Raw genomic sequence first — 15841 nt, forward strand, 5'->3', positions numbered from 1 at the left:
TTGCCAGACTTCTTGAACCACCACTGCACTGTACGTTCATTAGTAGTTCCCAGGCTGAATGTGTTGCCGTTGCGAGTTGTGTCTGCCGCTTTATGACCCATTTTGAACTCAAATAAAAACATCGCTCAAATTTGCTTTTTGTTTAACACAATTTCTGTAAGTCTAAAATAAATGTAAAATACACAGTAGGTAATAAGTCATTAGCAAAAAAATAAGGCAAGAAATGCTCATTGAAGTGATATATAACATAACCATATTTATTAAAAGATGTATTCCAGTATCAAATGGCAAAGTTCAGCAATGCAAAACCGCAATTACTTTTGCACCAATCTAATATCGCTGTTTGATTTACCCTAACAATTCCTAACCTTCAGATATTTGACCAGAAATGAATCTATTGAAGTGATAATAATTCAGCCCACATTTATTCTCATGTACACGGATGGCTTATAAGGGACTTTGCTTTAGGGATGTTCTCATGTTTGGCTGAGACTCCTTAGGCTTCCCAGTGACAAAGCTAAATTAGAGAACGCGTTGGCTTGTAGAAGCTAGGAAAGTATCGACATCATAAAGTTTACTGTACACCAGGGCATAGGCTACACACTGTCCAAAACTTGATTTAAAAGGAATACTTTCAAAATGATTTCAAAGATAAAATATGTCTCAATATGATAACATATTATGCAATCTCTTACTACATAACCTCCTTAACAAGATAGAAGATGACTGATGTTTGAATTTTGTGACAAGTGGCTTGGGTGGATGGATACAGTAATTCGACTGATTTCTGTCTTCCCTTTGGACCATCTATGGCCTTAATATCATCACTAAGTTCTACCTTCCAGTCAGTCAAGGACACTCAAGCACCCCCCATTTATTTTTAATAACCTCTTATTATTATAGAAATAATATCAGTTCATTTTATACAATTAGAAAAGATAAATGAGCAAAAGTAGAACAAACTATGTTCCTACGAAGAATATGCATTAGCATTCTTAATACCTTGGTGTATATTCTTTCACACAAGATGTATGTCATCATATATATCATAAATGATGTCATATTGTACCAACTGAAAAACTTGCTTTTCTATTCAAGTATTTCCATTTTTCCATTTCAGTACATTTTCAACTTCTCTACCATATATACCATCTTCAGATTTCCCCAGTTGCTCCCAACATACTCCCATTATATTAAAATTGCCTTCCTTCCCAGCTGTCAATACCTATCAGCTAAAACCCTTATGTCCTTGATTTTCTGTAGAGAGGTGAAGCCTCTCCCAAGGGGACCTTAGATGCAGCAGAAACAGAAGTGTCTTCCGAAACCCTTAACAGGAGAACAGAAGTATGGAGTGAGTGGATTAGGGCTCTTTGGGGCTTCTAGCTTCATGTGCATACCAGACCAGAACTGAAACAATACAGTATTGTAAAGTAAAATAAAGTGAAATTTAAAAAAAGAACTGAAACAGGTGTCTGCAGATACTCTGCTATTCAATTTCAACGGTAGGCTTCCATATAGTTCATATTGTTTTATATTGAGAAAATGCTTTGGGTAAAATTCAGATATTTAATAAACCCTGCCTTTCCCTGATCAACGTATTACCTAGTGAACTCACGAATAAGGCAATTAGAAGAATTTATTCATGGTCAACTTGTACAGGCTGCACCCAGTCACCACTTTTTTCTTGTGATTTGAGGAGAGGAAAGTGTGTTCAGGGGCTCCGTGAGCTTAATGCCCAACACAAAATCCTCAGGACTTTCAACTTCATCCACACTTGGACTCCATTGGATTCTCTGGCACTCTATGAACCTCAACGGATTTTTACCTCTTTTTGGTGAAACCATCCCCATCTTTTAAGGTGCTCTGATAACTCAGAGGCTAAAGGCAAGACGTTAAGGAGGTTTTGGTAAAGGTGAAAAAGTACAATTCAATAATGCAAAACCTAGGGGAGAATTTAGTAAGACTATTACGATTTTGTATGTACAAAATTCATTAAATTATCTTTATGTAAAGAGGAGTTGGCAGGATGCTTGCTACCAGCTAATTGGACTTCAGGGAGACTGAAAATCTCTGATTCGAGGCTATTTAAAAGTCAGTCTTTGCAAATTAAAATAAATTGTGTACTATAGGATTTTTTTTCTTTATGTAGCACATGGACTGACTAGTTAAAAATTGTTGCTATCTTGTCAGGCAGAGAGTTCTGTATATAACCATATGGTTATAGTAACAGGGTAAGCATCTATTTTTAGCAGAGTTGCTGAGCTTTCTTCCAGAGAGAGAACCTACTTGATAGCAGGTCCTTTATGGAAGATTTGGGGAAAACACATCCGTTTTTTCTGATGGGAAGTCTTGCATTTCTCTTTGAATCCTGCGCAGATAGACTTCCTGTGTGACTCAGAGTGGCCTGTGTCAGAGCTCCTTGTTAGGGCTTCGCTGTTGGCCAATGGAGGGAAGATTCTCACACAGTAAATTAAGAACGAGGCTTGGTATAAGTGTGTGGTACACTGTTCCAGTTTTATTTCTGACATCAGGAAATCTTTATCATCATCACTGCCAGTCCAAAGTAAGGAAATCATTGAGGCTGGAAAGCAAAACATTAACTCATTATTTAAATGTCATTCTTAATTAATTGACATCACATTAATGATTTTGACAGGCTGAGTGATATGATGGATATTTAAATGTCTTTGTTATTCAATGTATTCCTTTTGGAAATGGCACTTAGAGAAACAGTTTGGGGATGACACTGACTGGAGATTTTCTGTTGGGCACTGTGCTCACATTGGTCCAAACTTTTCTTTATCAGTTTAGTGACTAGTGATTTGTTTGACATAGAAGACATGTGAAGCAAGAGTCCAGAAAAACTCTGGGACTCAGAGTACCCTGCCCTTGCGCAATCTTTCTACCCTAGAGAGAAAAGAAGAAGGTTAAAAAGTTGGGCTCCAATGTGGTTGCTTCAGGGACTAATATAAGTTGATGAGCTCAGAATGAATAAAAGAAAAAACATTTTCTCCTTGCAATGAGAACTCTCAGATTTACTTTCTTAGCAACTTTCCCATATATTATACAACAGTGTCAGCTTTAGTTATCATGTTGTATATTACAGTCCTAGTACTTACTTATCTTGCAACCTGAAGTTTGCACCTTTTGACCACCTTCATCCAATTTCCCCATCCCTACCCTTTGCCTCTAGTAACGACAAGTCTGATCTCTTTTTCTATGAATTTGTTTGTTTTGGATTCTACATGTCATTGAGATTACATAATTTTGTCTTTTTCTAATTTATTTCACTTACCATAATGTCTTCAAGGTCCATTCATGTTGTCACAAACAGTAGGATTTCCTCATTTTTTATGGTTGAATAATATTTAATTATATGTATGTGTGTGCACACCACAACTTTTCTATCCATTCATACATTGAGGTCAGCCTTTTCAAGATAAGCTTTCCTTCTTCAGTAAGGAAGTGAGTCTGAAAATTCTTCTGGAACCCTGTGATGGCATCATGCCACATAGACTGAGTTCTTTAGAAGTGGCTTGCAGACATGAAGGAAACAGGCAGACATGCCCTGATGTATGCTCTCATTTTTTTTACATAAAGAAAGTAAAAACTGTTTCTTAGGGAACCGACTTACCCTCATACTTAATACCCATCCGCAGAAAATGCAAGTAAAGACCATTCATTTGTTCATTTGTTCATCACATTCATTCAGTAAACAGTTAAGAATATATCATGCAACACAATAAATGCTAGACCTGCGAGGAATATAATGAAGGAATTCTTCTCTCTTCTAAAGATCCCGCTTCCAGTAAATGACATATTTAATTTGAAGCCGTCTGAGGCTATGTTTCTATGTAGTTACGGCTCTCAAATATTTGTACTCATAGAGGTGAGCAATGATATAAAGCATTATTCCCAGATGCAGTTAATTTGTATATTCTTGTGGGACAAGTGCTTTTGATTCATTACCTAGAGTCTTGATATTAGGTACTTGGTAAATTTATTTATTGAGGTAGGGGTGTGTGGGTGTGTGTGTATGTGTGTGCGTGTGCATACACACTTATGCACGTGCACAGTTTGCAGAAACCTGAATGGGATGGGTGCGGGGTAAGTGAAGAGATGAGGACCCAGGTAAAAGCTGGGTAGTTCAAGGTTGCTGGGCTAGTTTCCAGAAGTGGCCTTTGCTCAAGGGGAGCTGTTGGCAGTGGTTAGAGCACTCAGATACAAAGCGAGGATTTCCTAGCAGAAACAAGGCAGAAACCAGTTACTGGGCTCAGGGCAGAAAGGCAGATGGGACTAACAGTGTGTTTGTCTTGATGCTGAGGCCCCTGGGCTTGGTAACAGTGCTCCTTATATCCTTCAGACCATCTGTACTTGGTTTTAAAGCTTGATGCCAGGCTACTATTGAGGTCAAGTGGATTGCAGGTTGGCAAAGAGAACTGTGAGATAAGAAGCGCAGTCCCATAGAGAGATAAGCTATTTGTGAAAGAGGTGATTGAGGACAAATATTTTTAGAGAATAAGGCATTTGAGTTGGGTCTCACATAGTGGCTATGCTTTGGACAAGTAGAGATGGGAGAAAGGGCATTCAGATAATATCGAGGGAGATGTGGGAGAGAGGAGACATGTGGGGATAGAATGTGTGTGAAGGAGACAGTATGAAAATACATCAGAGTCTGGGAGGCAGGTATGGCCTTGGAGGTATTTGAGCTTCCTAGTCCCATATTTGAAGCCAGGAAAATATTGAATTTACCTGGCAACTTACTAAATATACAGATACCTAAGGCATAGATCTGAGTTGAGGTCTGGACCACTGCATTTTTGTAACACTTTCAAGATTTGAGGATGTGTTTGGGGGAGCCACTGATCAGATAAAAAGGACAGAAAATGTGAACGAGGATTGTGGTGCTGGAGAAGGAAAGAAGAGCCTGACGAGACAAGAAAAGGTTAAATGCTTTTGGTGTTATGGATGGATATGTCCAAAAAGCATGTGAAAAGGAGGAACTTTGAGTTCAAGGGTGATGAGGACTTTAGGGTTATCTTTTGCAGAAGATATGTGGGCATCTTGGAGACCATCGGTAGCTATAGAGGTGAGGGGAGAAGAAATTACTCTGGTTGGGGAATGTCTGTCTTTATGGGGATGGAAAGAATAAGGATCCTTCCAGAGGTATAACAAGAAGTGAAAAAGACGTGGTTTTTAGGGGCAGGAACACTAAAAGAAATAACATGCTTATGGAGGAGCCAATAGTCACCAGAATCATAGCGATCAAGTATGAGAAACAAGAATAAGCCATGGGATTTGATGGGTTAGTGGTCAGCATCTTCATCATCATCATTTTTGTTATTTACCACTTGTGCTGTTTTATTTCCATAGGGTGAGTTCCTGGGAGTGAAACGAGTTCCAGAGTAATTCTGTGTTTGTGATTCTTGCTCCATGCTGGCATGTTGCTTTCCCAAAGAACTGTGCTAGTTTGAAAGGGCACCAGCAGTAGATGAGAGTGCCTCAGCCACATTGAATGTTAGCATTGCAAATGATGGTTCTTTTAAAAAATTGTTTTTGTTCGATTTTCTTTTTTAAATTAAATTAATTTATTTCTAAATGAAACAAAGATGAGTATTTTTAATGATAAAAGGTACAATTCGCTAAGAAGATAGATATCATAAACCATTAGGCACCTAACAATAAAGAAACAAAGATACAGAAAGCAAAATCAGAAGAAATATAAGGGAAAAGAAAATAGTATATAATCACAGTGAGACATAGTAACATTTTTCTGTGCAGAAAAATAAGAATAGGAGCATTTTAAATGATGTTATTAAAAATTTATATATGATAGATTTCTATTATATTACTCTTATAGCCTACGCAAATATATTTAAAACTTTGTATTTCATATGTTGTTATTAGATGTCCATAGGACATTTAGAAAAAGTGGCCAAAAGATAAATATTACTAAATTTCAAAAAATAAAATTCTTCTTTTTGTGATTCAGTTATACATATACACATATATTATCTTTGAAATTATTTTCCAATATAGGTTATTACAAGATAGTGACTCTAGTTCCCTATGCTATACAGTAAATCCTTGTTGCTTGTTGCATATCTATTTTTTTAAAATTAGAAATCTAGCATTCTGTTCATACTGAGTCAAACAAGTGGAATCAAAATGGCAAATGATAGTTCTTAACGACTGCCTTCCAGGTATTTATCAGACATCTCTCTCTTAAAACCAAAACAAACAAACAAACGAAGAAAAGGTAAGAGCAAAGATGCTCTTTAAGGGAAAAATATTAAGACTGTCTACTCTGGAGTCTAAGCAAATGGGAAGAAGACTGAAAACTACCAACATGCTCCGAACAGGAAGGAATTAACTGCTCATCAGGGAGTGTGGTTACACAGCACAGACATCATGTCTCTTACCCCTAAGTTATGCTTTCCGTGGAGGGCCAGGGATTGCTTTGCTTTGTTTGAATTTTTACTTCCTTCTATCTAATAAACTGAGCGAGTAAGATTGGGCCAATGAAGAGAGACTTTTGTAGCCAGCTGAATAGTAAAAGGGTGTGATATAAACTTCTGTTTGTCTCTTAATGGGTTCACTGCTAGTTTGAATATTCTTTTTCTTTGTCATATTCTTTTTCTTTATAAGAAATATTGAAAAACAGATTGTTCTGCAGATTATTAACTGTTATCTGGTAGGCCTTTTTAGATGAGATACCAGAGGCTACACTGTTCAACATGTTTAGTATCCAATAAGTGAGTGATTATTCACCGTGGTGTGGGAAGATTCTATATCTAGAAGTTTGAAACAAGTTGGGAAATGTGACCTTAGAGTCTGTCCAGAACTGCCAGTCCAACCATAGGGCCATGGAGCCACGATGTTGCCACATTAGGTTAGAAATCACTAGGTTATTCAATATCTGTGCAAGTAGCAGCTTCCTCATGAAAAAAATCCTCCTGTGGATCCTCAGAGAGTTAGCCTAAGAAATCAACCTACAGTTGATCAGAGCAGACAAATACAGCTCTTAAAAATGAGTAAACAAAACTAAGATGGTTTCCCAGCCAGGAACAATAGACAAAATCTAATTGACAGAATTAAAGATTACATGCAGCAAAATGGGTTCTATTGGTCGTCCCAAGAAATTAGGGAAAGTGGAGGCTCTGGCAGCAGTGAGTGGTGGTCTAGTCCTGTTATAAAATGTGGACATGATGGGCTTTAATAGTTAAAAATTCATCTTCACTTGTTCTAATTCTAAAGACACTGCTAAAGTCTGACCTCCAGGAAGTCAGTCTTCAAGGGAGAAGACTTCTTCAGGCTTGTATAATTAATTGGTCAGCCTGGCATTTGCTGTCCCTGTGACAGATTGGTGACTTGGCGTCTAAAATATAACTTACCAGGTCTAGTAGTCTTACTTTAAGGGTGCAGCGTGTTCAGGTGAGTTGTAGGTAAATAATAGAACAGCTGTGACCGCCTGGGAGCTGTCACATTCTTCCCTTGCCTGAGAAGAGTGAAAAAGGCTCCCAAATTGTCCCATCAGAAACCTGAGCACAGAGGAGCTGATCCCAGCCCTTATGAGGGAATGCTTCTCACAGTCAGCCAGAGCCAGAGGCTACTCCTCTGTCTGTAATCAAGGAAGTATCCATAAAGATAAAAGGTTTGGACTCCAGAGATACATGAGCAGCAAGGGTGAATCACTGTAATGGATTCGGTCACTTCCATCATTTGAAAGGAAGTGATGGAACCAGTGTCCAGAGCCAGGAAGAGCTGCTTTCCTTGGGCAGAGAAAGAGTGCACAGCAGCAGTTTTCACCCCGGCTGCACATGAGAGAGTTTCAAAAAAATCTGGATGCCTGGGTCCCACCCCAAACATTCTGATTTCATTGGTTTAAAAGTGGCCTGGGCCTTAGGCCAGCGTGTGTGAATCACTTGTTTAGATGCTGATGTATTTGAGAATCAGTGATGCTTTCTGCCTGCCAACTAGTGGAAGCAATAGTCTAGCCTAGCTATTCTCTAAAGGTGGTTCTAGGATCAGCTGTGAGCATTCCCTGGGAACTTAGAAATACAGATTCTCAGCCCCACCCCAGAACTACTCAAATCAGAATTTCTGGGCTTGAGGATCAGCACGTGTATCTTAACAGTCCCTCCCAGTCATTCTGATCCATGTCAGAGTTTGAAAACCACTGATCTAAGTCCAGACCTTACTACTCGAAGTGTGGTCCACAGCCCAGCAGCATCGACCCCGCTAGGAGCTGTTAGAAATGCAGAATCTCAAGCCACCCCAGACCTACTAAATCAGGATGGGCATTTTAAACAATATTCCCAGGTGTCTGTGCATTAAAGTTTGAGAAACACTGGGCCTCCTTGGTGGCTCAGACAGTAAACTTTGAGCAGCATTGGTCCCAGAAACAGGGACCAAGTAGTGTTCTCACCAGACTTTAGTTGTCATCTTTCAGTGCATTTTGGTCAGAGGACAAGAGCATAACCGGAACTTACCAGAGGAGCTTAGAAACTGCGTTCTGATACCTCTGCAGGAGGTGCTTAGGTGGGTTCCATTATATAGGTCGTGCATTGTGTCAAAGAAACATTGATAGTAGATACAGTAGCTATTTCACTTTCACAGTAAATGTGGCCTAGTAAAAACAGCTACTGTTGATCAAATACTTTGTGCTGTATAGGTGTAATTGCATGCAATCCCTATAGAAAACCAGAGAGAAACAATCCATCCATCCATCTGTTCAACTATTGTTTTATTATACAAGCATGCATTGTGGGACAAATTGAGAAAGGAGCACTGACATATATATATATATATATATATATACACTACCATATGTGAAATAGGCAGCTAAAGCGAAGCTGCTATATAACAGAAGGAGCCCAGCCTGGCTCTCTGTGATGACCTGGAGGGGTAGCATGGGGTTGCAGGGCAGGAGAGAGGCTCCAGAGGGAGGGGATATATAGAGAGAGTTATAACTGATTTGCATTGTTGTATGGCAGCTGTATTTGCATTGTTGTATGCCAATACAACGTTATAAAGCAATTATCCTGCAATTAAAAAATCAGGGAAAATACACGTGCATGCCAGGCATGGGCCTAGGCATATTCGTATAATTTAGGGATGTAGCTCTTCCTGCTATTTTGAGACTTAATTCCAGAGTTACACAGCAAACAGTCATAAATACACTGATGTATAATAAAGCCGCAGGTAAAGATACCTTATGGAAAAAGTAAAGCAGGATAAGAGAACGGGATGAAGAGTGACGAGGAAGTGCTGCTTGCGGGAGGTGGTGAGAGAAGGAAAGCCTCTCTGGTCAGGGGACATTTGAACTGAGACAGAAACAAAGCAAAAGCATGAGCCATGTGGCTCTTTGGAGAAAAAACATCAAGGAGGACACAGTAAGGGAGAGGCCCTCCCTTCGAGGTGGATTGGGAAGAGAGCTGCAGGCCAGGTCATGAATTGTTGCATAAGCCATGGTAAATCCTTATGGACAAGGAAACTGAGTGGGCTTCTTAAACTTCAAAACGCCCCCGGATGACCTGGGGCCTTATTAAACTGTAGTCCAGAGTCAACAAGTCTGGGTGAGATCTGAGGCTTGGCATTTCCAGCAAGTTCCCTGAGATGCTGATGCTCCTGGTCCATGAACTACTCTCAGAGTAAGCACGAGGGTGCAGGGGTTGAGAACGGAAGCAGCATGCCCACTGTCACAGAGCTAGTAAGTCACAGAGGCAAGATTTGAATCTCAGGTGCCTGACCCCAAAGTCCCTACTGTCCATTGGCTGCCTCCTATGTACTTAAGCCTCACTCACCTGTTAACTATATACCACGTGGGAAATTTAAAGGGCCTACCCAAGAAAGGGCCCTGTGTGCACTCTGTTCATGGAAGAGCTCCTTTTATGTGGTGGAGAACTAACAAGGGAAGTTGATAACTGTTGGTAACCTTGGTAACCATTGATACTTTGTGCTAGCTCTTGTGAAGTACTTAGAAGACGTTAAGACATCCCTGGCATCTTTCGAGATAAATGATATTGCCATTGGTGACCATCTTGGTGTAATACATAAGAAACACCAAAATACCCATGAGCCTCGAAATCTAATGCACTGTAATAGCAGTCACTGACCCAAGGAAGCCAGTTATTCTCCAGGCTCTGCACTCATGCTCTGCCTGGCCCAGCCTCCCGAGATGCTTCTACTCTGGCCCATTTGAACCCTTGCAGTTGGTCACCATCACTGCCTGGGGAATGCTTGCTGCTCCCTGGCTCTGGGGTACATACGAAGCAGTTTGCATGCTCCAGTCAATCGTGCTTCAGTATAGAATGAAACAACCATGAAAAGGGGGTGTGTGGGGGTGGATGAATATTTAGCTCTGGGTTTCCTTCCATGGAAACAACTGTAGCTTCCAGTATCAAGCAGTTGTTTCAGAGGAAGGGCGGCTTCTCGCTTTCTCATGTCCCTTGATATTCACGGGGTCTCCCTGGCTCCTGGGGGTTGTGGGGGTGACAGAGTGGGGAGAGGCCCTGTGTATGTATTGTATATGCTGTTGCCTTGATGAATGACATGGTTTGGTTTGGTTTGTTTCCCTCCGCTTTTGTTAATTCTCTGTGTTCTTTTTCCTTTGTGCTGCGCGATTAGGACCCTGCAGTGGGACACAGACCCCTCAGTGCTCCAGCTGCAGTCAGACTCAGAACTTGGGTATATGTCTGCTCTTTCGTTACTCCTTTTATTATTCCTTTGCTACGGTTGTGTTGAAAGGCCGGAGCCGTCGTTGCTCTTGCTTTTTTCCCCTTTGTTGAATTTCCAGTTTGATAAAGTTCATTTCCTTCTGTCAGTGTGCCTTCTACAGTTACGCTTTGAAGAAAGTCTCTCTTTGTGGAAAACACCACAAAAAGATGGCTTTTGACCCCCCCCCCGCCCTTTTAATTCCTAGTATTGCAAAACAGCACTCCCCTGAATGAAAATTATAAGCATATCACCATGCCTCTGCTTCAAGGTGGGGCGCACAAGTTCTGTGATGACAGATGTGTTTAACTTGATCCTCGCCGTCTTCCCCTTGACTAACAAGTTACCTTAAGTTAATCTTTGTCTACAACCAGTATGAAAATGTTGTGTCTTGTTTGTTGCCTTTTCACTTGTTTGGGAACTCACAATTAGCATTTAATTTGAATCCAGTTTGAGGGTATAAAGATTCCTGTTAAAGAAAAAAATATGGTTTGTTGAATGCCTCAATATTAAGAGATCTCAAAATTATTTGATGATCGAAAATGTCTCCTGCATGCTAAAGATCATTTTTTTTTTTCAGGTGGAAATGTATGTTAAAAGGTAGCTTCAGAATTGAGAATTCTTCCACAAAGAATAAAATGCACAGGCAATTCCTAGAAACATAGTTTACTTCTATTCCAGGGTTAGAGTTAGCTATATTCATACATGAGATGTTTCCAGTGGGGTGCTTGTCCTAGCAGTGCTCAAGCTTAGGGGTGCCGACTATGTGCTTCTTTCCGACTTGCTTTGGTGAATTCAGATCATCTTGAAATCAGCCATGGTAGGGGTGTTTGCACCACAGAAACTGACAAATGTTTCAAACCAGGGCTTATTCCCTTTCCCTCAAGCAAGTTATTGAACTTTTTTACCAACATACCACTGGGTACCTCCATATGTGAGTAACAGATTTTATTCCAATATTTTGTAAAGCTATTACTTTTTATTTCTAAATATAACCTGATGAATCCTGATGTGGGCATTTATTTATTATTTATTTGAATTTCTGAGATTTCTGGGCTTGTGTCTGTGCGTTTCTGTCAATGTTAGTACCTACTGTAGACATGTTAAGTTGAAGGGCTATCTTTATATTAGGTTAAATGCCATCTGCTGTGTCCCTTTATGTATGCAAAAGTTTTCTGCAGACTCTTAACACTGCTAAGCCAAAGAAATATCCTAACATTTTGGGTAACTGATAACACTGTTTTTTTAACACTATTAAATTATTGGCTGTTGAGTTATATAGTTCAGTGTATGTTTTATTTCCACTTGTATTATTTAAATAACAAAAAATATGGCTTAAATCAAGCAGAAAAAAGCAATGAATATATAGTATATTACTGTTCAGGGGAATTTCAGAGAGTAGTTCTTCAATATTTCATTGTGGTTTTTATAGAAAGGAAGCTAGAACTGGCAGAGACTTTGCCGTATGCACTTAACAGATTTTTTAGACAGATTGTGACATTGGTAAATTATATGTGCTGGTGTGGAACAGTTAGGAATTTTCCTATTTTTATCTGTTTTCCAGGCAAAAACTCAGTTAACTATACAGATGAAAAATAACCCTAGGGAGATGGCATGTCTGTGACTTCCACCTTGCCAGCCATATTTTATTTCAGAGTGGACACAGTGAGTCAGAGAAAAATGGGAAATGAGATTTTTTTGTGTGTGGTTTGTCTTAGAGTTTGGAAGGAATGTTCAGAGAATATTTGAGAGAGGAGGTTGTTTCAGTCATGTCACAATTTCAAATATTGATTTAATGAAATTTTCTGTCTCGTAAATAGTCCTTACGTGCAGGCAGTCTTCCTGCCACACATATTTTTATGAAGTGTTGTTTGTTGTTGTTTAGTTGCTAAGTCATGTCAACCTCTTTTGTGACCCCATGGATTGTACAGCCTGCACAGGCTCCTCTGTCCCTGGGATTTCTCAGACAAGAATACTGGAGTGGGGTGCAATTTCCTTCTCCAGGGATTCTTCCCGGCCCAGGGATTGAACCCACATCTCTCGCATCTCCTGCACGGGCAGGCGGATTCTTTACCACGGAACCACCAGGGAAGCGAAGCCCTTTCTGAAGTCTGTCTCAGGCAACAAGAGGTCTGTCGAGACAGGTTTAGTTCCTCTTCTTGGCCTTGCACGTAGAGCTGACCATAACATATAACTGGCTCTGTCAGCTGATTTTTTTTTTTAACAGCTCTATTGAAGTATAATTAACATTAAAGAAATGACACACATTTGTAGTATTTAACATGACAGGTTTTAATGTATACACATTCGTGAAGTCGTCACTGCAGTCAAGGTAATAAGCAGAGTCATCGTCCCTGAAGGTTTTCTCCCACCCCTTTGTTGTCTTCCCACCTGCTTCTCCCCGTCCCCCTAGACACCTGACCTGCTTCCCAGTCCCTTAGTTCACATCTCCGAGAATATCACTGCAAATGAAATCGGGCAGTAGGTGCTCTTTTGACTGACTTCTTCTACACAAAATTATCATCTGGAGACTCATTCATGCAGGCGTGTCTCAGCAATTCATTCCTTGCTTTTGCTGGCTGGTTTGTTGTGTGGATACATCGCCGTTCATTGATTCGGTCACTTCTGATGTGCATTTGGGTTGTTTCCATTACAAATGAAAATGCTGTGAACGTTTATGTACAGATATTTTTAGCCAATATACTTCCATTTCTTTTGCGTCAGTATCACCAAGTAGAATGGCTGAAGCATACAATGATTGTACATTTAAACTGCCAAACTGTTTTCAAAATAGTTTTGCCATAATACATTCTCACGAGTAGTGTAGGAGAGCCTCAGTCCCTCCAAGTTCTTGACAACACTTGGTTTTGACTTTTTGAAAAATTACTCTTTTAACCGTTATTAAAGAAATATGATGGTATCTCATTGTGGTTTTAGTTTGAATTTCCCCAATGACTAATGGTGCTAGGTTATCTTTTTGTGTGCATATTTGCTATTTGAATATCTTCTCTGATGAAATGTCTGCTTAAATTTTTCTGGACTTATTGTTTATGAATTGAGTTGTTGGTTTTCACATTACAGAGGTTTTATGTATTTGGGATACAATCCTTTACCTGAAACGTAATGTGTAAATATTTTCTCCCAGTTTGTCACTTGCCTTTTTCATCCTCTTAATAGTGTCTTTAAGAATGGAAACCTTTTTGATTTGACAAATTCCAGCTTTCAGCTCTGTTCTTTTATGAATCATGCTTTTTAGTGACATCAGTTTGTAGTAATTGCTTAAATCGTTGGCAGAATGTAATTCACTTGTGAGATGATTTGAATTTGCAAGTTTATTTTGGGAAGTTTAAAAATACAAATTTAATAACAAGCAGTAATGGAGCTATTGAGGTTATATATATATATATATATATATATATATATATATATATATATATTGAGTGAGCTTTGACAGTTTGTGATCTTTGAAGTAATATGCCCATTTTGTCTCTGTTGGCAAACATGTTGGCCTAAAATTGTGTATACATTGCTTCATCATCCTTTAATTATTTGCAAACTCTGTAATTACCTCTCTCTTTCCTGATAATTGGCAACTTTTGTCTTGTGTTTCTCCTTCTGATAAGTTTGGCTAGATGTTTATCAATTTTATTGATCTTCTCAAATAACCTGCATTTGGTTTCATTGATATTCCTTGTTTTTCTATCTTCCATTTGATTGATTTCTACTCGGATATTAATTATTGCTTCTCATTTGCTTAATTTGTATTTAATGTGCTTTCTTTAGTTCTTTAAGTGGAAGCAGAAGTCAGTGACTTGAGAATAATAGAGGTGTGTAGTGCTGTTTCTAATGTAGGGGTTAATGCTATTAAATGTCCCTTAAGCATTAACTTCATATCATCTTGAAGATTCTTACATAGTTGTTGTCATTTTCATTTGGTTAAAAAGACTTTCGAATCTCTCTTTTTATTTCATCTTTAACTGATGAGTTGTTTCGAAGTGCGTTATTTACATTCCACATATTTGGAGATTTTTTGGAGATGTTTCTGTTACTGATTTATAACTTATTTCTACTGCGGTTAGAGAACATACTTTGTGTATTATTTGTATATCATTTTAAACTTGTTGAGACTTATGACTCACTGTATAGTCTGTCTTAGTAAACAACCCGTGTGCCCTTGAAAAGGGTGTGTATTCTGTTCTTATTGGGTAGAATATTTCAAATTTGTCAATTAGATCAAGTTGGATGATTATGATGTTCCAGTCTTTCATATCTTTTATGTCTATGGCTTCTAACAATTATTAGGAGAAGAGTGTTGATGTTTGCAACTACAATTTTGAGTTTTTCTGTTTCTCCTTGCAATACTATCAGTTTCTGTTTCATGTGTTTTGAAATTTTGTTATTAGGTACATAAGTGTTTGGGATTCTTATATCTTTTGATGAGTTGATGCATTTATCATTATGAAATGAACTTCTGTATCACTAGTAATACATTTTGCTCCGAAAACTCCTTTGTCTGGCGTTAATAGGGCCACACTAGAGAGGAGCCTGGTGCGCTGCAGTCCACGGGGTCGCTGAGAGTCAGACACGACTGAGCGACTTCACTTTCCCTTCTCACTTTCATGCATTGGAGAAGGAAATGGCAGCCCACTCCAGTGTTCTTGGCTGGAGAATCCCAGGGACGGGGGAGCCTGGTGGGCTGCCATCTATGGGGTCGCACAGAGTCGGACACGACTGAAGCGACTTAGCAGCAGCAGCAGCTTCCTTCTGACATGTGTTAACATGGTCTATCTTTTCTCATCCTTTTGGTTTTTTAAACTGTTTGTTGCTTTACATTGAAAGTGCATCTTATATGCATCATATAATGGATCTTGCATTTTTAATCTGTTGTAATAATATCTGCCTTTTAGTTGGAGTATTTATATCATTTATATTTAATGTGATTATTGATATGGTTAGATTTAAATCTCTGTGCTATTAATATCTGTTCTCTATCCTCTATATTCTTCTTTCCTGATATTCTTTTGAGCTTTCTTTTGTATTATTGCAATTTTTATGATTCTATTTTACTACTTCTTGATGTTAACCATATTTCTTCATGTTATTATTCTAGGGCTTGCTTTAGTGT

The 15841-nt window shown here is 38.9% G+C and overlaps 1 protein-coding gene across 11 annotated transcripts in view; it reads left to right on the forward strand.

Moving 5' to 3' along the window:
- The window catches only part of DYNC1I1 (dynein cytoplasmic 1 intermediate chain 1), a 581233-nt gene that overhangs the window by 269967 nt on the left and 295425 nt on the right, over window positions 1–15841 (forward strand). For 2 of the 11 annotated variants that reach the window (XM_069587453.1, XM_069587455.1), the window contains one exon: window positions 10630–10689. The exons of the other annotated variants lie outside the window; for them this stretch is intronic. In XM_069587453.1, coding sequence (XP_069443554.1) covers window positions 10630–10689 — 60 coding nt within the window. The remainder of the gene's footprint in view (window positions 1–10629; window positions 10690–15841) is intronic. 11 annotated transcript variants of the gene reach the window in all.

This window comes from Ovis canadensis, chromosome 4, assembly GCF_042477335.2.
Source record: "Ovis canadensis isolate MfBH-ARS-UI-01 breed Bighorn chromosome 4, ARS-UI_OviCan_v2, whole genome shotgun sequence".
NCBI lineage: Eukaryota > Metazoa > Chordata > Mammalia > Artiodactyla > Bovidae > Ovis > Ovis canadensis.